The sequence below is a fragment of the Babylonia areolata genome, chromosome 21 (assembly GCF_041734735.1).
Source record: "Babylonia areolata isolate BAREFJ2019XMU chromosome 21, ASM4173473v1, whole genome shotgun sequence".
Lineage (NCBI taxonomy): Eukaryota > Metazoa > Mollusca > Gastropoda > Neogastropoda > Buccinidae > Babylonia > Babylonia areolata.
The window spans coordinates 24,172,775-24,195,274 of record NC_134896.1 but is presented as its reverse complement, the minus strand read 5'-3'; the positions used below and the strand labels follow the sequence as shown (position 1 = coordinate 24,195,274).

The 22,500-nt window shown below is 41.4% G+C and overlaps 1 protein-coding gene across 1 annotated transcript in view; it reads left to right on the top strand.

Annotated features, from left to right (window-relative positions):
• The window catches only part of LOC143296403 (cytochrome P450 3A8-like), a 27,176-nt gene extending 7,098 nt beyond the window's left edge, over positions 1 to 20,078 (top strand). The window contains exons 6-15 of the mRNA XM_076608299.1: positions 1,553 to 1,672; positions 3,037 to 3,125; positions 4,654 to 4,814; positions 5,496 to 5,623; positions 7,757 to 7,856; positions 10,305 to 10,462; positions 12,878 to 12,966; positions 15,332 to 15,469; positions 16,493 to 16,658; positions 17,500 to 20,078. Coding sequence (XP_076464414.1) covers positions 1,553 to 1,672; positions 3,037 to 3,125; positions 4,654 to 4,814; positions 5,496 to 5,623; positions 7,757 to 7,856; positions 10,305 to 10,462; positions 12,878 to 12,966; positions 15,332 to 15,469; positions 16,493 to 16,658; positions 17,500 to 17,583 — 1,233 coding nt within the window. The 3' untranslated portion in view covers positions 17,584 to 20,078. The remainder of the gene's footprint in view (positions 1 to 1,552; positions 1,673 to 3,036; positions 3,126 to 4,653; positions 4,815 to 5,495; positions 5,624 to 7,756; positions 7,857 to 10,304; positions 10,463 to 12,877; positions 12,967 to 15,331; positions 15,470 to 16,492; positions 16,659 to 17,499) is intronic.
• Positions 20,079 to 22,500: the final 2,422 nt, after the last annotated feature.

Genomic DNA, 22,500 nt, shown 5'->3' with positions numbered 1-22,500 from the left:
CATCTTCATCAACGGGCAGCGGTGGACAAGTTCACATACCTGGGCAGTACACTCTCTCGCACCGTTGTCATCGACGACGAGGTGAATGCCAGACTCGCCAAAGCCAGCGCTGCCTTCGGCAGACTCCATAAGAACGTTTGGAACAGGAGAGGCATCACCCTGGAGACGAAGCTCAAAGTATACAAGGCCATAGTTCTCACCACACTGCTCTATGGATGTGAATCATGGACGGTCCACAAACGCCACGCCAAAAAGCTGAACCACTTTCACATCACCAGCCTCAGAAAACTTCTCGGCATAAAGTGGCAAGAGAAGATCCCTGACACAGATTTGCTCATTCGTGCAAACTTGCCCAGCATCTACACCATCTTGATGCAGGCCCAGCTGCACAGGGCAGGCCATGTAGTTCGCATGCCAGACCACCGGCTCCCCAAGAAACTGCTGTACGGCGAACACCAACATGGCAAGCGCTCCCATGGAGGCCAAAAGAAGCGCTTCAAAGACACTCTGAAAGCTTCTCTGAAGACCTTCAACATCAGCCACGACACATGGGAGCTGAATGCAATGGACAGACCAAAGTGGTGTTCAGCTGTCCACAAAGGCGCCAAATCCTGTGAGGCCAACAGAATCGCTGCAGCAGAGCAACGCAGACAGGCCAGGAAAAGCAGTGCCAGCAAGTCCCCGACAGCCGCCACCATTCCCTGTCCACACTGCGTCAGAACCTTCCGGGCGCGGATTGGCCTGACCAGTCATCTGCGCATCTGCAGAGCCCAACCCCTCCCCCCCCCCCCCCCCGCCCCCCAGGATGACTAGATGGTCCTCGTCGATCCCCGACGGACGAACCACCTATATCTGGACCTCGATCCTATACCAGACAACTTGACCTGAAGGGTGAAGGCGCCAATAGGTCGTTAAAACTCCAACAATCGTTTTACCAGACAGCCTGAATGACTCATTTCATTCTATGTTTCCGTCTCTCTCAGTGTCTCCTTCACCCCGTCTTTTTGTCTGTTCGTCTATTTTCCTTCTTTCTTTTGCCTGTGTTGTATTCATTTATTCGTTCGTTCCACTTCGTTCGTTCGTATCTTTTTTCTTTCTTTTTTTTCATGTTTACGTATTCATTTATTTCTTTATTTGTTTAATTATCTTTTCTTCCTTTTCTTTTCCCAAGTTCTGACTAAGCTTGCTAGGTTCCTCTGCTGGTCAGGCATCTGCATGGCAGATGTGGTTTAGCGTACAATTATGGATTTGTCCGAACGCAGTGACGCCTCCTTGAGCTACTGATACTGATACTGATACCGATCGTTCGAACGTTCGTTCATTCATTCGTTCATTAATCCGTTCATTCATTTGTTCTACATTGTATTTGAACATCATCCACTGATGATGTGAATTAGATGTGTGTGTGTGTGTGTGTGTGTGTGTGTGTGTGTGTGTGTGTGTGTGTGTGCACGCGCTCGTGAGTGTGGGTGAATGTGTGGGTGGTGGTGGTGGTGAATGTATCTGCGCGCGCGCGTGTGTGTGTATGTGGTTTTCTCTTTGTGCTTAACAGATTCGCCTTGTGGCCCAGGCTGGAGTCATGAAGAAGTCCTTGCTTTTCGCCGGGGGTACTACTTGGAAGCGTATCCGCAATTTGATGACACCTACTTTCAGCTCCAGCAAACTGAAACTGGTCTGTGGGCATATTATTATATGTGTACGTGTATGCGTTCGTGCGCGCATGCGCGCGTATGTGTATGAATGTATGTGTGTGTATGTGTGTTTGTTTATACGTACGTGCGTTTATGCGTTCGTGAGTGTGTGATGTAGGGTAGGGGGTGTTGTTTGTGCCTGTGTGTGTTTTGTGCGGGAGAGCAGGCGTTCATACATGACTGAAAGTGAGAGTGCTAACAAGACATGAGCCAGTTTTAATCTTTCGTTGAATGACTTCCGAACAGAACAATGGTAAATACATTATCTATTGTATAAACGTTTCATACAACACCATCATAAAAACTTCTAAAGCAAAGCATAAACATTTTAAGATCTGTTTATAGGACACAACACACACACACACACACACACACACACACACACTGTTGGTAGATGCATATTGATTCACGTGCTGGTGTGAGTATTAGGGTAATATTTTATTTTAGCGTCCTGAATACTAGGGACTTATTTAAACGAACAAAGAATCTTGTGTTTTACAGTGGGGACGTATTAGAAAGACACGTTGCATGTAAATACCATACTAATAAAAAATAGTTATGCATGGTACAACGCGAAATGACCCATAACTTGAACCCGAAACGACACTTGTCGTCTTAAGCCACCATGTTTGTTGTTACCTTTTCATGGTTTGTAGGTCCAAACAACGGAAAGAGGGGCTTTCTGATTGGTACAAATGGAATAACAGTGTCATTGCAGACGATTTTTTGGACCTGTACAATGGCGGCATGTTAATTTAGCGGCTGAATCTGCATCAAAATTGAGTAAAATAATCCTTAAAAATACAGTCAAAAGCAACTTGATATGGATTACAACATCCACTAATGGTAATATCGTTTCATCTGTGCACGAAAATTGCCGGTAAAATAGGTCCCTAAAGTCAGGACGCTAAAATAGGACTTTCCCAAGTATTAGTTTACTCTCAACTTTTCAAACTCAAAGACTACATTAATTCATTCCTATTCGTGTAGTGAACTACATAGCCTACTAAATGAAAATGTTGACCAAGATATGTAAAACGTATGTTTTCAGGAAACAGTACAAATTTGTACCACACGCATATACGCGCACTTCTTTAATGGTCCTGTTTACAGTTAGGCTAATCTTTATCATTAACTGACAGCATTATCATAACATAAACCGTGTGTAATGCAGCTGAACGCTATGCTTACTAATCTAGATAAACCGATGCACTCAAGATGGATGAAAAAGATACGTTAATGCATTGAGTATAAGAAGTGTTTGAAATAAAGCGTGAAACTTGCACACACGCTCGGCTGAACTACAGACTACAGGGACTGACGTGGTTCATGTTGTGTCTTGCAGATGAGTCATTACGTCAAACGCTGCACATCTCTGCTGGTCAACAACATAGAGACCAAGGCCCGTGCTGCCCAGGACATCGATGTTAAAGAGTGAATTGACTTCTGTGTTTCACCGCGTCTGTCTGTCTGTCTGTCTGTCGCTGTGTTGTGTATTTGAATACGTGGATGGTAGTGGTTATGGTGGTGATGGTATGCTGGTGGTTAGTAAGGCATTTAGAACCACTTGACTGCCAGGGAGAAAAAAAACCCCAAAACAACAGACAGTGGTGTTTCAGGTCATAAATCAATATCCAAATCAATCATCCAGAAACTTTGAAAAAAAAAAAAGTATTTTCGTTAAGTTCTGTAAATGTTTTACTTTTTTTTTAGTAGTGTGTGTGTGTGTGTGTGTGTGTGTGTGTGTGTGTGTGAAGGCTTTCATTTAGTTCCAGTTTTATTGCAAAGGCAATTCATGACTTCTGCTCTTTCTCGACTGTTCATCTGAAGCATAACATATCTGAAGAGTACGAGAGTTCGGTTTTGTTCGGTTGGTGAAAATTGATGTATACTGTAACTAGTGTTTCGGAACTTACAAGCAATGGAGAAGTTGCTTCGGTTTTTTTTTTTTTTTTTTTTTTTTTTTTTTTTTTTTGTTACACAAATGCAGTCACGATGTTAACAATGGTAAATGGTTACAATAGCCTTCTTGTTTCAGATCGAATAACTTTTTCCTGCGAGCAGTTTTATTTGTTTTTCCTATTGAAGTGGATTTTTCTACAGAATTTTGCGAGGAACAACCCCTTTGTTGCCGTGGGTTCTTTTACGTGCGCTAAGTGCATGCTGCACACGGGACCTCGGTTTATTCTCCAGACCACCACTCAAGGCCTGGTGGAGGGGGAGAAAATATCGGCGGCTGAGCCTGATTCGAACCAGTGCGCTCAGATTCTCTCGCTTCCTAAGTGGGCGCGTTACCTCTAGGCCATCACTCCATCGTTTGAGAACGTGTGTGTATTAACTTTTTTTTCAGAATTTTTAACTCTACTGAAATGAAATGACAGATTGCGCCAAGACACCGACCAACCCAATCGTTTTTTATTTGACCGGTTTAGTTCTTCCCATACTTACTCTCTAACCAGGAGGCAGGATTACACTGGCTGTTAGTGCTGCAGCCTTAGGGGCTAGTCGGCCTCAGGGGACCATCCCATCGCCGACTGTCCAAAAACCTTCTTGGTTGAGCGAGTTGGAATGTGACTTGAGCAAGACACCCTCCACTATAATTGAATTCTAGCCAAGATAGTCGAGACAGCAGTTGCTTCCTGTGATGGTCGTAGTCGGACACGACTGACTGACTGACTAGCATACACTGACAATTCAAAGTCCACCCTCTGTTTACCCGGTTTTCCCCCAACTCACCATTCACCCCACTCCCTCTTCTCCTAAACGATAATACTCAAATGTAAAAAAAAAAAAAAAAAGAAGAAGAAAACAAAAAGAGAAAGAAAATCAATACTCTGACAAAATGTCTACAATCACCAGTATGTGTGACGGGACATTAAAGACAGTTCTTCCTCCTCCGCCTCCTAAACTGTCAATGGCTTGATGAACTGACTGATGGATTTCTGTTCCATCACCACCACAGGGTGTTCGGGGCCTTCACGATGGACGTGATCACGGGCACTGCCTTCGGCCTGGAGACCAACTCTCAGACCCAAGAGGAAGAGCCCTTTGTCACCAACTGCAAGGCGCTCTTCAGCAGGGTCGGTTTCCGAGGCTGGCGTCGCTTCATTTTTTACTTCTCGCGTAAGTGCGAGGGGTGGGAGGTGGGGGGTAGGGGTGGCGGGTGGGGAGGTTGTGGAGTTGTGGCCTGTAGAGTTTGGTGGGATAGGGGGTGGGGGGTGGGGGTGGGGGGTTATTGAGTTGTGGCCTGTAGAGTTGGGCGGGATGGGGGGTCGGGGGGGAATCGGGGGTTATTGAGTTGTGACCCGTAGAGTTTGGTGGGATGGGGGGTCAGTGGGAGGGGGGGGGGGGTTATTGAGTTGTGGCCTGTAGAGTTTGGCGGGATGGGGTGAGTGTGGGGATGGGGTTGAAGAGAGGAGAGTAAGGTAGGTTTGGACGTTGAGCCCTGGTTTGTGGGTGGGGAGATTTAGAGAAGGGTTGGGTAATGGGTTGTTGTTGTGGTGGTGGTGTGTGTGTGTGTGTGGTAAGGGGAGGAATAGAGATGAGGTGATGGTTGGGGAACGGTGTCATGGTGTGTGTGTGTGTTATGTGTGTGTGTGGGGTGGGGGAGGGGTGCGGGTGGGGGGGGTAGGGTGGTTGTGAGTGTGGCTGCACAAATGTATACATGCGCCTGAATTGTTTGTGAGATCTACATTAGGTGTGTGTGTGTGTGTGTGTGTGTGTGTGTGGTCATTGCATTGTACGAACACCTCACCCGTGCTTCTCCCTCTTGCTGTATCCTCACAAGCATGCTGTGCTGTGCAGAGGCCTTCCCGGTCATCGCACCTTTACTAAGCAGAGTACAAAATGTTTTCGGGAACGGTCCGTTCTTCTTCACCGCTTTGGAGAAAATGGTGGACGCCAGACGCGAGGAAAGTAACTCACAGCGACAGGTAAGAGATGGACAGGTGGGCTTATTAGCTGACTGGTTATTTTTCTTCCGTTCGTTTGACGGCCAACAATCATCAAGTTGATTACACTGCCGCTGAAATCAGTTTGGTTGATTCCTTAATTTTAATTCATTGTTTCTGTCGTTGTTAGAATATGCATACGTCTGAGTGCACTCGTGTCATGCACGCGCACACACACAGAGCTAAACACATGTTCACAAGTACACACTCAGTGGCGATGGACATGTACGTGTGCACACAGCAAGCGAGAGACATGCGGGTGGGAGGTTGGTGGTGGTTCAATGAACACACACACACACATATGAACGAACGCACGCACGCACGCACGCACACACACTCACACAAACGCGCGCACACACACACACACACACACGCCTGAACATTGAATTACACAAAGAAAATATACTAGCGGGAACTTGATAAAATCAGCAACTTTATGACTGAAAATGGCTTATCAATGTCCTTAGAAAAAACAAATATGATTTTGAGTTCACAAAAAATTTTGCTAAAAGAGCAAAGACGATACGGCCTATGACATCCATTAATTCATTTGCATCAGATATCATTAGTGCCACTGAATCAAAATGGAAGCAAATCGCAAAAATACCTACTTTTTCACCAGTTCCTGAATGGGGGCAGTGTAAAGCTACCATTGACATAGATTACACAGATTTATCCAAGAACCAGTTACCATTTCTGTTAAAAACTGAAGTACTTTCTCATGGAAAATCAATATTCAAGTTATCTAATATATATATATATATATATATATATATATATATATATATATATATATATATATATATATATATATACAGGTGGATCTGTTCTAGAAAATGATAATTCAGGAGCGGCTTTTTGTAATTATTCCATTTTGACAGCTGAACTTATATCCATACTTGTGGCCTTAAGATGTATTTCAGACATTCCAAAAACTGTATGTGATGTTTTGTTATGTGTAGACTCAAAGTCAGTATTGCAAGCTATTGATTCTCCAAATCTAAAGAAGCGAATAGAGATGACAATGGATACATAACATATTATTCATCAACTGACATAACAGGGCATTTATATAACCCTCTGCTGGGTACCTTCACACTGTGAAATATCTTCTAATAAGTGGGTAGACCAAGCAGATAGAAAAGCAGCACGTAATTTCGAAGGCGCAAAACTTGACATCCAGTTAGATCTACATGAATGCTGGAGTGGTATAGAAAATGTATCCAGAACTCGGTTTAAGAAATTGCACATAGATTCAAATAATCAATTTCACCAATATTGTGTAAACACAAAGAATGCTGCTAATCCCAAAGATTTTCTAAATTTGACACCAACAGCACATTGAAGACAAATTACAAGTCTAATGTACAGAATTCGGCGAAATCCGTTTCCTACAAACTTTTTCTAAAAATGTAAAATGTATGTGCGGTAAACAAATAATTATAAGCCATCTACTCAGTCATTGTCCAATCATAAGACAGTTAATTCCAAAAGATGCAGTTGGTGACTTTTCTACCAATACTCCATTATCAACTGAAAAGATTTTGAATGATTATTCATTGCTTAGAAAGTTTTCGGAAATTTTGATCTCCAGTCCAGTTGGTATCCTCCTTTGATGTATTTTGATTAATGTCGTTATTTATATTTACATTGTTGTAAGTTAATACTTGTTGATATGCATGCACATATTATCCCTCCAGTGACACCTCATTCATTACACACCACAGTCTCTTTAACTTTAGTTTCTCATGATATACTGTTCCTCTAATACATATTATTAACACTTTCTCACACTGATATTCACATCCATTCCCTTTCTTTCATCCACTACTGCTCCTCTTTCCGTCTAATAACAATTGTTGTGAATAGACGTTAAACTGAAGATCACACACACACACACACACACACACACACACACACACACACACACACACACACACACACACACACACACACACACACACACACACACACACACACACACACTTCTTCTTCTTCTTTTTCTGCATCTACTTCTTTTACTACTGACTACTACTACAACTGCTATTTTACTACTGTTGCTGCTGCTGTAGTTACTACTACTACTACTATTACTGATGGAGATGCGTGTTGCAGAAATCGGTGGACTTCCTACAGATGCTGGTGGATGCAGAGGCTGACCCTGAGCAGATCACTGACCGTACAGAGGACAGAGACGACAACAAGAGTAACCGACGTCAGTGTGTGTGTGTGTGTGTGTGTGTGTGTGTGTGTGTGTGTGTGTGTGTGTGTGTGTGTGTGTGTATGTATGTGTGTGTGTGTGTGTGTGTGTATGTGTGTGTGTGTGTGTGTGTGTGTGTGTGTGTGTGTGTGTGTGTGTGTGTGTGTGTGAGACGTAAACATTGTAACTACACACACACACACACACACACACACACACACACAGAGAGAGAGAGAGAGAGAGAGAGAGAGAGAGAGAGAGACTCGGAGTCAAATAAGTATTGAGAAGGCTGAGTAGTCCCATTTGAAGTTGTGAGATGCATCATGCTTGTATTCAGACATGTATAGATTATCAACAACCGAATACACCGATACACGTTTTTTTTCCCCGTTCAGTTGCGATGTTAGTGGTCTCAGATATGTCCAGTGATTTACGGATATATGTCGGTATTTTAGTTTTAACTACTTTATTTTTTTACTGACAAGAGCAGTACTGATCTGAATTCGATGGACCGCTGCAGTGCTTTTCAGGAATAACTCCAAATCTCAAATCGTTTAGTGCTGGGAAAGTAAAGACAAAATGAACTTCATTTTCAATGGATCGACGACACAGAACGACATAGTTACAATGGGTGTTTGCGTGTCTGTTTCAGAATCAACAGTTGAATCAGAAACACCAAGCGAAGAGCACTTCTCACAATACTAAAGTAGCTAAAACGAAATAGGTTTTATCAACTGATTCGATTTGAATATTCCATAGATATACATTGAGAATATGTCAATCGTTTGTATCCTTTCACATGCAGTCAGTGGTTTGTTGCTTAAAGCTAAATAACTAACTAAAAAGTCACCCTTCCACTTTTAACAACGTGCTTATTCCATACTAAAAGAAACAACAAAAAACGTTGCTAACGTTGCAACTACACACACACACACACACACACACACACACACACACACACACACACACACACACACACACATGTATATATGTATATATATATATATATATATATATAGAGAGAGAGAGAGAGAGAGAGAGAGAGAGAGAGAGAGAGAGATGCTAGTTGCCCTTGTACCTTTTCCCCATCGAATGTAAATTATAAAATGTCCTGTAAGCATGGTTAGGCAAATAATAATCATCCATCTGAACTACTAATAGCCAGCAGCGTATGCATTTTATATGTAAATATACCGAATATCAGGAGTTTTTCACAAATGAATGAGACTTTTCCATTTCATACCGTCCCTCAAGTCCTTACATGTCGGCATCATAATTATTAGACCAGTGGTTGTAATTGTGCATCAAACAAATCTGAAAATATATTAGAGCAATTATCAAACTTATGCACTGCTGATAAATTACTCAAATTATTTCGCTCTGTTAAGACAATCCTGACATGATTGTTTTTGGAAAATAGATTCCAGTATATTGGTGTGCGACTACTGCTGCCATGCATCCATTTTTTTCCAGAAGAATAATGAGTTTAATTCTTTTGTATTTACTCTAAATTCAAGTCTATATGGTGCAGAATACAAGTGATGTAACTCATATTGCAAGCCTTCTGCTGCATTTGAAGGTAAGACAATGTCATCCAAAAATCCAAAAATGAATGATTGAATGAAGGAATTAATTGAATAGATAGATAGATAGATACTCTCCCAAATCAGATGTGGCTCTCTGTCTGCCATTTTCAGTCTTTTCCATATTCAGTATACTTATTATAAACAGTAAATATAAAATTTGGCTAAAAACGTCACCTTGGTTTACACATCTTGTTCATCTCAAGTCACAAATGTAACCGCGATATCTGATTTTAGATTTTTCATCTCTTTTCATACTTTCTGCACACCAGTGAAGATTTCCTCTTTTCCTGTTTTTATTTTTAGTCTGTGTTGGCTACATAAGTTTCTTGAAATAGAATCGAAGGCCTTTTCAAAGTCTAAAACAGTAACCCACAGTTATATAATATTATTTGAAACCAACCTTTTGTACGGCTGCCGTCAAAGTCAATGGTTGAATAGTTTCTCTTTAGACCTGCATGATCCTGTCTTGTAGTGGAAAGCGATAAGCATTGCTGCCTTCACGTTATGTACTTTATGAGCTAAGAGTTCTGTGTTTGTTTTTTGTTAATTGATAAATACTTCAGACCTCGTTTGGCTTTTCTTTCGCAGTCTGAAATAGCCCATTGATTGAAGTGAAGCATACCAAAACATTTGACCCCCCAAATCCCTGTTTATTGTGTTGTGTTGCTTGTCATATATTTCTTTTATATATATATACTTGATTTGTTCTGTTATGTTTCTGTTTGTATAGTTTTTTTAAATGTTTTTTCCCACTTTTTCCTGTTGCTTATCTGTTCCTATTTCTCTTGGAGGTTTATATTCATTTAATGCCCATGGCAAAGTAACAACAACAAAAAATAATGACTTCAAGCGACTTCTTGACTGTATGGTGTCCCAGGCATGACAAAAGAGGAGGTCATGGCCCAGGGCTTCATCGTGCTGGTCGCTGGCTATGAGACGACCGCCACCTCCCTTCAGTACCTCACCTATAACCTGGCCCTCCATCCACACATCCAGGAAAAGGTCTTTGAGGAGATCAAGCAGCATCTTGGGGACGTAAGTCAATCCAATTTTGTTTTTTGTTTTTTGAAAGGCTGGGAAGAGCAAAACGAGAAGGAAAACAAACTTAAGTCTGCAATACTGGTTTGTTTGTGTTGTTGTTGTTGTTTGGTGGTTTTTTTGTTTGTTTGTTGTTTTTTGGGTTTTTTTTAAAGGCTGGCAATAGCGGAACTTAAAAGAAGAACAAACGTAAGTCTGCAAGTGTCAAAGTGCACGTGTACTCAGCAGCATAAGTGGGCCAGTAAGATCGATACCCTATTGCTTGAAAACCAAGTCTGTCAGAAACAACATCTTCTACATTGGAACTTTGGGGATTTTTCTTCTTTCTGCAGTCTTCATAGCATTCGAAAAGAATTGTGTGATGTTCCTGTGAAGGTTTGACCAATAGAAAGCTGCCTGGATTTTATCTATAGTTTCTTAGACGCCCATATGACCTCTGGGCTTTGTTTACAGTTTTCTAGACGCCCGTGTGACCTCTGGACTTTCGTTGTAATTTTCTAGACGCCACTTCGACCTGTGGACGTTTTTTTTTTTTTTTTATAGTTTTCTAGACGCCCATGTAATCTCTGAACTTTATCCATACTTTTTCAAGATACCCATCATGTGATCTCTGGGTTTTATTAATAGTTTTCTAGACGCCCATTTGACCTCTGAATTATATATATATTTTTCTAAACGCCTGTATGACTTCTGAACATTATCTTAAGTTTTCAATATGCCTGTCATGTAACATCTGGACTTTGTTTACAGTTTTCTTGCCGCCCATGCGATATCTGGACTTTTTTTATAGTTTTTTTAGACGTCTATGTGATCTGAAGTTTATGCATACTTTTCTAGACGCCCATGGGACCTCTTGATGTCTGTTGTAGTTTTCTAGACACCCGTGTGACCTCTGGATGTCGTTTATAGTTTTCTAGACACCCGTTTGACCTCTGGATGTCGTTTATAGTTTTCTAGACACCCGTTTAACCTCTGGATGTTGTTTGTAGTTTTCTAGACACCCGTTTGACCTCTGGATGTTGTCTGTAGTTTTCTAGACACCCGTTTGACCTCTGGATGTTGTCTGTAGTTTTCTAGACACCCGTTTGACCTCTAGACTTTATTTATAGTTTTCTAGACGCCCATGTGACCTCTGGACTTTATCCATATTTTTTTCAAGATACCAATCATGTGATCTCTGGGCTTTCCTTAATGTGTTCGTGTGGCCTCTGGACATTATTTTATAGTTTTCTAGATGACCATTTGACCACACGAGTCATGCACCACCTCCATTACAGAATTACACACTTTTGACGTCACCAACACCTGACACAGAAGTTTACCAGAACTGGGTCCAATTTCTTGGTACATTTTTTTCTTTATTGTAAATTTCTCCACGTTTCTTGGTGATGACATCCAGATGATCACGGCACTGCATTAATGTTATCAAAGGAGCAGACGGCCATCAGCAGTTCAATCAATGATGCCTGTGCATAATTGATAGCAGCTGCATTGATAATTTCGGTGACTTTATGTGGCACACCAAGTTTTCCCATCTGACTTCGCTTGGGCTTCCGTTGTCAAGGACCAGGCCTCAGCAGCAAGTATATCAACAACAACAAAAAAAAACCAAACAGAAACATATCTCTTCTTTGTACAACAGATACTTGTCAGTCACAGATCAGTTCTGTTGATCACAGTCAACACATTCCTTTTTTGTACCATGGATATTTGTAGTTACAGTTCTGCCCATTTGATCGCATTTCCAAGTTACTGACGGTTGTCTCTTCTGACGGCAGAACGTTTTGATTTTGAAGCAGCAGACTTGTGTTTCCATTCATAGTCTGTACCATCTGCAGGTCTTGCACCTTCAGTGTTGCTGATGGTGAGGTTGCATATGGGAGCGATTTGACAGGCTTTCAGTCTCTCCACAGAAGTAATGCATGTCCACAATGATCAGGACGGTTAGCTGGGTTTTTTTTTCACCACACTGTCCAATGACAGACGAAAATGTAAACAGTATACAAAGTAGCTACGCCTGACACACTTCTGGATGTCTTTGAATGGTTTACATCACTGTCCAGATAGCGCGTTGACGAAATTTAATAGTTTCATAGGTTCACTTCTAAGCTTGAACCAAAGATTGAATATTTACAAACTGCATGGTACTGCGTGGTACTTACAGTGCACACGGTTTCACACACACACACACACACACACACACACACATATACCAACCCCCCACCCCACGTCACCCCCACACACACAAACAAGCACACGCGCGTATATATAGGTGTATACGCACGAGTGTTTAGGCGGGGGGCGGGTAGTAGAGGTGTGTGTGTGTGTGTGTGAGTGTGTGTGTGTGTGTGTGTGTGTGTGTGTGTGTGTGTGTGTGTGTGTGTGTGTGACATGTTTTACTATTGTTTTCAGGACAAACCTACCTATGAAAGTGTGTCTCAGCTGAAATACCTGGATGCCACCATTCATGAATCTTTGCGGATGTTTCCACCTGTCGCGATGTAAGCCTGCCCATTTGTTCGTTTATTGATCTGTTTCATAATATATCTGTTCGCTTATTCATCTGGCTGCGTTGATTTTAGTACTGTACTACGATTTCTCCTCTGTTGATATTGTAATTTCCAATAATATTTTTTTATGCTTTTAATGCTAATTATCGGTGGCCCAGTGGTAATGCACACGACTAAGAAGCGAGTGTCCACGGGTTTGATTACCATATTACCATATACGTACCGGAATTTTCATGTCCCCTCCAGTAGACCTTGTAGTGGTCTGGGTGCTAGTCATTCAGATTAGACGATGAACCGAAGTCCAGTATGCAGCATGCACTTGGCATACGTAAACGAAGCCACGGCAACAAAAGGGCTGTTTCTGTCAAAATTGCTTTAAAAAACAAGACCAAGAAAGGCAAGGCCTTCAAGACACTTGTGATACACTTTAAGGGAAAAAAAAACTTATAAAAATTGGTTTGTTGAAATGTGTTCTCTATTCGTCATCATAATCATATAAAGATTCGCGTTAAAAAAAGGCTTCGAAGCATATTCGAAATAAAGATGTTCAGATCAAGAACGATTGGTTTTATCCATTAGGCTGACGCGAGTTCAGCTATGATGTTTAAAAATTATTATTTATGCATGTTATTTTAGCGGAATAATAGATAGCGGCAATCGAAGTGTTAACGCCGTTTAAATCTTGTTATTTTAGTATATCTCCGGCATTTTAAAATTTCTTTCAAGCCCGAGGTAAAGGAGACGTTCCCACTCACTGCAACATGTTTCTGTTTTTTGATAGATCTGCAGAGATCCCTGTTTTACAACTCTTTGCGGCAGTCACTGAGAAACTACGACACGGTCCATTCAGTTTCTCTTTTCTCTTCATTCTAGTTAATTCAGCATCCACTTTAAAACATTCATATGTAGTAAACACGTCGATGATTATTTAATTCGGCGGTAAAGGAGACGTTGCCATCGCATCAGGCTTTGCATCAGTTTTGTCAAGATCTGCACAGACCAGTGTAGACAAGGACTTTAACAGTGAAACGGTCGATTCAAATTTTCTTTTATGTTCATTCTAGTTAATTTAGTGTCCACTTTAGAATATGCATATGCAGTAAACACGTCAATAATGGAGTTAGTGTCACTGTATGTGTTTTGTCCAGAATTTGTATTTCTTTGCTTTTAACTGCAAACAAGAAAAATAAGGTCATTCGGGCAACTACAAAGGGTTTTCGGATTCCGGATTTAGCATCAACGAAAAAAACCGATAATGATTCGGAAACACGGCTAGATTCGGGAGACGTGCAACTAATTATTGGTATGACTTTGAAGATTTTTTCCTTCTATTTTTAAGCCACATGTGGTATTGGCAGACAAAGTATTTCCAGAGAAAATGGCAATGTTAAAGTTTACACACACACACACACACACACACACAGACAACGGAACACCGGGTTATAACATAGACTCACTTTGTTTGCACAAGTGAGTCAATGATGACGATGATGATGTGGATACTCATATAACATATAGCGCCTATTCTCGGTCACAAACCAAGCTGTTAGCCCTTTACAAATACGGAGGCATTTTCTCAAACAGGCTGTCTGCCTGGGAAAAGCCAACAGGGAGCTGCACTTGGGCCCTAATCATTCGTTTACTGTGTTCTTCAACCAGGTTTCAGTCACGCACGCACGCACACACACACACACACACACACACACACACACATGTTAGTGCATAATCGTTTTGTTTATTTACCCCGCCATGTAGGCAGCTATACTCCGTTTTCTGGGGGTGTATGCAGGGTATGTTCTTGTTTTCATTACCCACCGAATGCTAACATGGATAACAAGATCTTTAACATACGTATTTGATCTTCTACATGCGTATACACACTGCACATCATGCTGACCTTGAAGATGGGAAAAATCTCCACCTGAGGTTGGAGCGACGGGGATCGAACTCGGGAAACTCGGGCGAGAACCGAGCGCTCTAACCAGCTGACCACCACACCCGTCTTTGATGGTGAAAGATATACACCAGCAGACAAAAAGAAAAAGAAGAAAAAAATGGCTGGTGATTTTATGTCTTTATAAAGGGTGGCATTGCACAATGGTGACACGCTCTCCCGTGGAGAGCAGCCCGAACTTCACACAGAGAAATCTATTGTGACAAAAACCTATACACTACACTACACTACACTGCACTGCACTGCACTGCACTGCACTTACCGCTACATTACACTGCACTGCACCGCACCACACAGCAACGTGATGCAGTGCAATTCAATCCAATCCAATCCAATCCAATCCAATACAATACAATTGCACGCGCCATTTCAATCGCACTTTCCCCACATCGTCTGTCCCAGGGTGAACCGTCAGGCTCGGGAGCCGGTGGACATCAACGGCATCCACATCCCAGCTGGCTGTGGTGTGACCATCCCCATCTACAGCATCCTGCATGATCCGGAATACTTCCCGGACCCTGAGGTCTTCGACCCGGACAGGTGGGTGTGGCCTTCTGTTTTGTATGGTGGTTGGCTCGCCACAAAAAAAAACAAAAACAAAAAAACCAATATAATTAATCCAACAATTCTGTTTTTCATCGTTATCGTTCTGTTCTTGACGTTCCACATTCAGCTCGCAAACATCGTTCTTTTTTCAAAGTACTATTAAACGTAGAGAGCATGAAGCACAAGAATAAACCTTTTGCCTTTAAAAAAATAAAATAAATGTGCGCTTCGAATCTTTAATCTTATTACTACTTAGACTCTTTAGTTAAGTTTATTTCCATTGCCAGTGTCAAGATTGATCATAATCTTAATTCACGCTAGAGAACATTAAATTGTGGGCGTCAGAATAGAAGTTTTAGAAGCAAAGATCACAGAAATTTGGTACATCTTGCTTGCATCAGTGCGCTGTTGTGTGTTTCAGATAAACAAAAGCAGTAATTGTTTAAAAAAAAAAAAGTCTGTTAACGAAAAGGAGAAAGAGAAAACTCGAACTCGATCAAGGGGAAAGAGAGAGAGAGTACAGAGTTATATATATGAAGAATCTCTGGAGAAATTCAAATTCAGTTCAGTAACTCAAGGAGGCGTCACTGCGTTCGGACAAATCCATATACGCTACACATCTGCTAAGCAGATGCCTGACCAGCAGCATAACCCAACGCGCAACACACATACAAAAGAAAGAGACGCGAGTGTTTGTCCAAATGCAAGTCTGTGCATCACACACACACACACACACACACACACACACACATAGACACACACGTTTGCACACGCACAAGATTCGCCAGAGAGAGGGGCAATTAAAGACAGTGCAGGAGAATGAAGGAATGGAGGAACTGTTAATTAAATGGCGAATAGTTAATGATGTTCCGAGATCAGACTTAGAACGAAAACTTTGAGAGAGAGATAAATAACCATAATATATATATATAAAAGATAAATAAATAAATAAATATATATATATATATATATAAAAAAGATAAATAAATAAATAAACCAACTCACTCTGTGCTGCAGGTATGCTGAAGAGAACATGGCCAAAATTCACCCGGTTACTCACGAACTCCAGTTCGGCTACGGACCTCGGAAATGTATCGGCATGCGTCTGGCTATGCTGGAGATCAAGATGGCGGCGGCGGAGATCTTTCGGCGATTCCGCTTTGTCAAGTGTGCCGACACACCTGTGAGTCTGTTGTCTTTTAGGAGAGGGTGGGGTGGGAGAGGGTGGTGGTGATGGTGGTGGTGGTGGTGTATTTGTATTTGTATTGTATTTCTCTTTTTATCACAACAGATCAGATTTCTCTGTGTGAAATTCGGGCTGCTCTCCCCAGGGAGAGCGCGTCGCCACACTACAACGCCACCCATTTTTTTTGTATGTTTTCCTGCGTGCAGTTTCATTTGTTTTTCCTATCGAAGTGGATTTTTCTACAGAATTTTGCCAGGAACAACCCTTTTGTTGCCGTGGGTTCTTTTACGTGCGCTAAGTGCATGCTGCACACGGGACCGCGGATTATTGTCTCATCTGAATGACTATTTAGACCCATGTGTACTTTTATGTGTGTTTAGGGGGGTGGGGAGGGGTGTAAGTGTGTGTGCGTGTGTGTTTGTGTGTCTATGTGTGTATATTGTGTGTGTGCTTGTGTTTGTGTGTGTGTGTGTGTTTGTGTGTGTGCGTGTGTGTGCGTGCATGTGTGTAAAAGAAGCAAGTCAACTTTATTATGTTAAGCAAACGAAAAAGATACGCCTTTGTGCTTTGGGATCAAAATGAATGAATCGATGCATATTTTTGAATGAATAAAATGCCCGTTCTGTACTCACAGAGCCAGTTTTGCCATTTGGGGAGTAACAGAAAACATCGACTGTAGATGAGGAATGAAAGAACTGAAAAAAACCGTGCTTACCCTGTAGAATGCTGCTGAATACATTACCTTCTCTCGTCAAGTTATGAAGAATATTGAACGGACACATTTTCTTTTGCTTTCTTCACCAACCATGATTTTTGTTTTGTTTTGTTTTTTTTCCAGGAGAAAGTCAGCCTGGGCCAGGGCTTCAATCTGGCAGCACCTAACGTGGTCATCAAAGTGAAGGCAGAAATACGGAGTGCCTGAATTCAATTCCAGTCTTCTGAACATTTGTGATCAACAATACACGCACACATCTCTCGGCATGCTTTTTTTTTTTTTTTTTTTTTTTACTTTGTTTTGTAGTAGTTGTTTTTTTTTATTCTCTAGCCCGCTAACTTATAGACCTATACTTCTCATCTGATAAAAAAAACACACAAAAAAACCAGAAGCAAGTCACACAGTATGGCTGAACTAAATGATGTAGTTACATTTAACTTTGCAGTACCAGTAACCAGTTTAAGAGCCTCGTAATACTCTGGTGAACACGTGTCAATGACGTTGATAATCATTATACTTGATCAATCTGAAAGTAAGTACAGTCGTTGCAGTCAGCAAAAAGGTAAACGAAGGTGACCAGTATTGGCAGTGTCGTGCTTGTCTCAGTAATGTGCAGTAATGTATTGACATATACTCTGCCTTAGCCTGATTTATAAACACCGCCATCAACGCAAGGAGAAGGCACTGAATCCACCTACACCAGGACAGCACCAGCTACACACCTGACCGCAGTGCTACAGACACTTCACAGCCTGGATTGCACTTGTTGATCATCTGCGGACCCACCCAGTGTGAAGCTCATGCTTATCTTCGATTACGAAGGAGAAACAACCTGTAAAATCCAGTGCAGCTGACCCATCATATTCATGACTAAGAGATTGGAGGTTGGTCGAGATAGGGGGTGGGGGTGTTAGGGTATGAAGAGGGGCCAGGGGGTGGGGTGGGGGCTTAATAAAGCTTTATTAGAAATCATATTAGTGTAAATGTCTCCCAGTCCTGGAAGCTAAATCGCCCTCATCCACACTGGTGTGGGACATAATACTGAATACTTTATAATAACAAGAGAAATTTATTGGTGGTGTAAAACACATAAACAGTACACGAAAATCACAGTCATTCAACACGTATACATAAGACATAAAATGCTGAAACGTCGACCCAGAGGAACCAATGCGTACAATCAATAATCACAGTAAACAACTACATTAGAAACCCTTAAAAGGTAACTTCGAGTAAATCATACATACATCATAACAGCCAAACATGTGCCAGTGAAAATCACAGATAAAGGATAGGCATTGAATAGCATACTAAAAGTAGACATAGACATGGAGGCAGACTGACAGGAGATGCCACAGGAAGGAAGGTGGACCGGTAACACGTCACACTGGTCTGACGCTCACAGCGTTACTGCACACGGCTGGACCCGGGGACTAATGGCAAGCCTGGTGTGACCGAAGGGAGATAAACAGGGTGAAGGTGCAGATGGGCATGGAGTCGACCTGGCATCAAAAGAGATGTTAGAGTGACAGCGAGAAGAGCGGTGGTGCGGGGGGACGGGGGTGAGGGGGGTTGAGAAGGAGGGAGATGTGTGAGTGTAAGGAACAAAGAAAGGGTTCTGACGCGGTAATGATGTGGATGTGCAAATGACACTTTAACCTCAGCCACACTTTTCACTATAACATCTATCAGTTGAATTTTTATATAATTATTCTAATTTACACGATACGGCCCTAGTGTACTATTCTGCATTATTGGGAACTTGGCGGAGTTCCTCATGTTGAAGGTTTTTAAGAGTATCAGCAGCAGTTGAGAAAACTCTTGCTTTCTTTTTTCTATTCCTTTTTTTTCTACAAAACCTTGGATATTTTGTTACTTTGAATGATACTGTCATGGAATGATTATCAGCTTTGAAGAAAAGAGGTTTCGTAATATACTAAGGAGGACACTGCACAGCTAAAGCAAACAAACAAAGACAACAACAGTTAATACTAAATTGAATGCTATTTTATATATGCAAACATTTCAAGGAAACAAAACTAAACTTGATATGTTATCTAAACTGTTAAAACAATATACCCTCAATATTCACGAGAACTGCACACGTATATAGAGTGTTGATGAAATCTGTTTTGAATATTGAAAAGTTTCATTGCTCTGGTTGTTATTCACACACTGCAGCGAACAGTTCAACCAATGTAAGAACGATAAATGTATGTCTTAAAAGTAGGTTTGTTAAAAAGAAAGGAGAAAAGGACGGAAATACTATATTGGTTCTGATCTTTCATACATATAAACTGAAAAAAAAACTGTCCATGAATAGCTTATCTTCATGCCCTTGAGCCTTTGTACATTTTTTTTTTTATTGTTTATTCAGAACACACTTGATCCTATGATACTCATGATGAAATGTCAATGTGCCATAAAAAGACAAACCTTTATTGAAATCGGCAGCCGTTTTCTTTTAATGGAATCAGCAACCACATGTTGTGTTCTGTTTTAAAACAACGAAGAAAATTGTACATGAAATAATGATTACATGAATGCTTATGAGTCACTGACTGTCAGAGGGATAATGTCACGGTGTCTGTGCTGAATATAGTTTTCTCGTAGAAATCGTTCTTCCATTATGTCACATTTTGGTGTGTGTACGTAACATTGATGTAATGTGTTCTGTAAATAAAAGTGTTTTGTAAAGCGCCTCGAGCAGATTTCTGGATAGTGTGCAATATGAATATCCATTATTATTATTATTATCATCATCATCATCATCATCATCATTATTATTATTATCATCGTCATTATCATTGTCATTATCATGTATTGACACTGTTTCCCACTGAATTCTGTTTTCCATAGTTTTCTCATCGCTTGTCATCTGCTTCCCATTGAATCCTGTTTTCCGTACTTATCTCTTTGCCTATCAATTTTTTTTCTCATCTAATTCTGGCTTGCCTTATTTTTAATAATTATGTTTACTTTTTTATCTGAGTGTTTCCGGTTCAAGTTTCAAATACATTTGTACCCAGCCTTGTGTATTTTTTGCATATTTATGTCTTTTCTCATGATATTTTCCCCACATGTTTGTCGATGCCTAGCATCTATTTCCCAGAGAATTATTTTCGACATCCCCATTCTTGTCCTTGACGACGACGCCGAAGAAGAACAATAAGTGACGACGATGAAGAACAGTAAGTGACGACGACGAAGACAAGGACAAACGTAGAACCCCTTAAGGCCTTGTGAGACTTTGCAATGCCAGAGAACACTGGCGGTGGAAGGGAATGGAAGGCGGTGGCAGCCAACTGACGCCAAACCCACGGAAGTCCCAGGTTGGCAGTGGAAACCAAGGGAAGACTGTGGATGCCCAGTGGAAGGATAGGGAAGTCAGTGGATGGATAGGGAAGTCAGTGGATGGACAGGGAAGTCAGTGAAGGATAGGGAAGTCAGTGGATGGACAGGGAAGTCAGTGGAAGGATAGGGAAGTCAGTGGAAGGATAGGGAAGTCAGTGGAAGGATAGGGAAGTCAGTGGATGGACAGGGAAGTCAGTGGATGGATAGGGAAGTCAGTGGAAGGACAGGGAAGTCAGTGGAAGGATAGGGAAGTCAGTGGATGGACAGGGAAGTCAGTGGAAGGACAGGGAAGTCAGTGGGTGGATAGGAAAGTCAGTGGATGGACAGGGAAGTCAGTGAAGGATAGGGAAGTCAGTGAATGATAGGGAAGTCAGTGGAAGGACAGGGAAGTCAGTGGATGGACAGGGAAGTGGGAACACTGAAAAAACTTCCTGGCGAGGTACAGCCACCAAAAGGCTGGAAGAACACCTAACACAGAAGAACGGAAGCTACTCGTAGGAAAAAATATCCTCATCCGGGTAAACAGCACTGAAGAGACACAACAGGCACAACTGCTTCCTGTGACAGTCGCGGGCGAAAAGCCCAGAATCCTGTCACTGAGCAGCAAAGAAAGGTTGATCTCAGTTCAGAGATCCGAGACCCACGTGCAATCAGCACAACCCGCACCGTTCTCTAGCTGAATGGGATGGGAGAACTAGGAGGGGGTTAAGCACGCACAACTCAATTTGTTATGAGATGTGACAAAGAGCATAAGCAAAGGCATATTATACAAACGAATGAACACACACACACACACACGCACAAGCACGCACCCGCACGCATGGACACACACACACACACACACACACACACACACACAACACTCGATCAGAAGGCGCGCGTGGTCTGAGTGTGAACTCATCAGCCGGTTTACGCGCACGCGCGTAAACTATAAAGTCAGTCTTTAACAATGCTGTAAAACTTTTTTTCAGTCAACAAGGTGAATGGGATAAAGATCAGAAAGTATTAATCATTTGGGTTAACTGGATAATTTTCTTGACAGACAAACAGACCTACATCAGGTGCGAAACAATCATAGTTACACATGATAAGTAATCTATACATGTCATATAAGCGAAGACTGTTTTTCAACACCAAGATCTCCGAAGCTAAATCACTATATTGCATTACAAGTAAGCTTTGTGGCAGAAGAAAATCTTCTTTGCTTCCTTCTGTCTACCCATTTTGAGTACTGCCCAGTGTTTTTTTCTGCTAAAAAAATTGTTAACCTCAGGAAAGAACTGGATTCACAGTCAGTTTTGCCACACCCCTGGGAAAAGAAATTCAAGTGTTCCCTTTGTTGCTTTCACACCTGTTTGACAGACAGATGTACTGAGTACAGACAGATGTACTGAAAAAGTCTGCTCCAAAAACATGTGATCTGGACCCCCTTCCCACACCACTACTGAATGTGTGTTTGGATGTTGTTTTGCCTGCACTTACATTCATTTATTAATGTATATATTCATGTATGAAACATACTTAGTTTCAAATTATTTATTTATTTAGTCATTCATACCTTTTTCTTCAGTTATCCATTAATTTATTTGCATTTGTTATTGAAGTTGTTGTTTTTATTTTTATTTTTTCTGTTTCTTTATCTTCACCATCACCATCACCACCACCACCACCACCATCATCATCATCATCATCATCTTCTTCTTCTAAACTGTTATGATGATCATAATGTCTAATCATAATCTTAATAACCTTAAAAGGACAGTGAGTTGT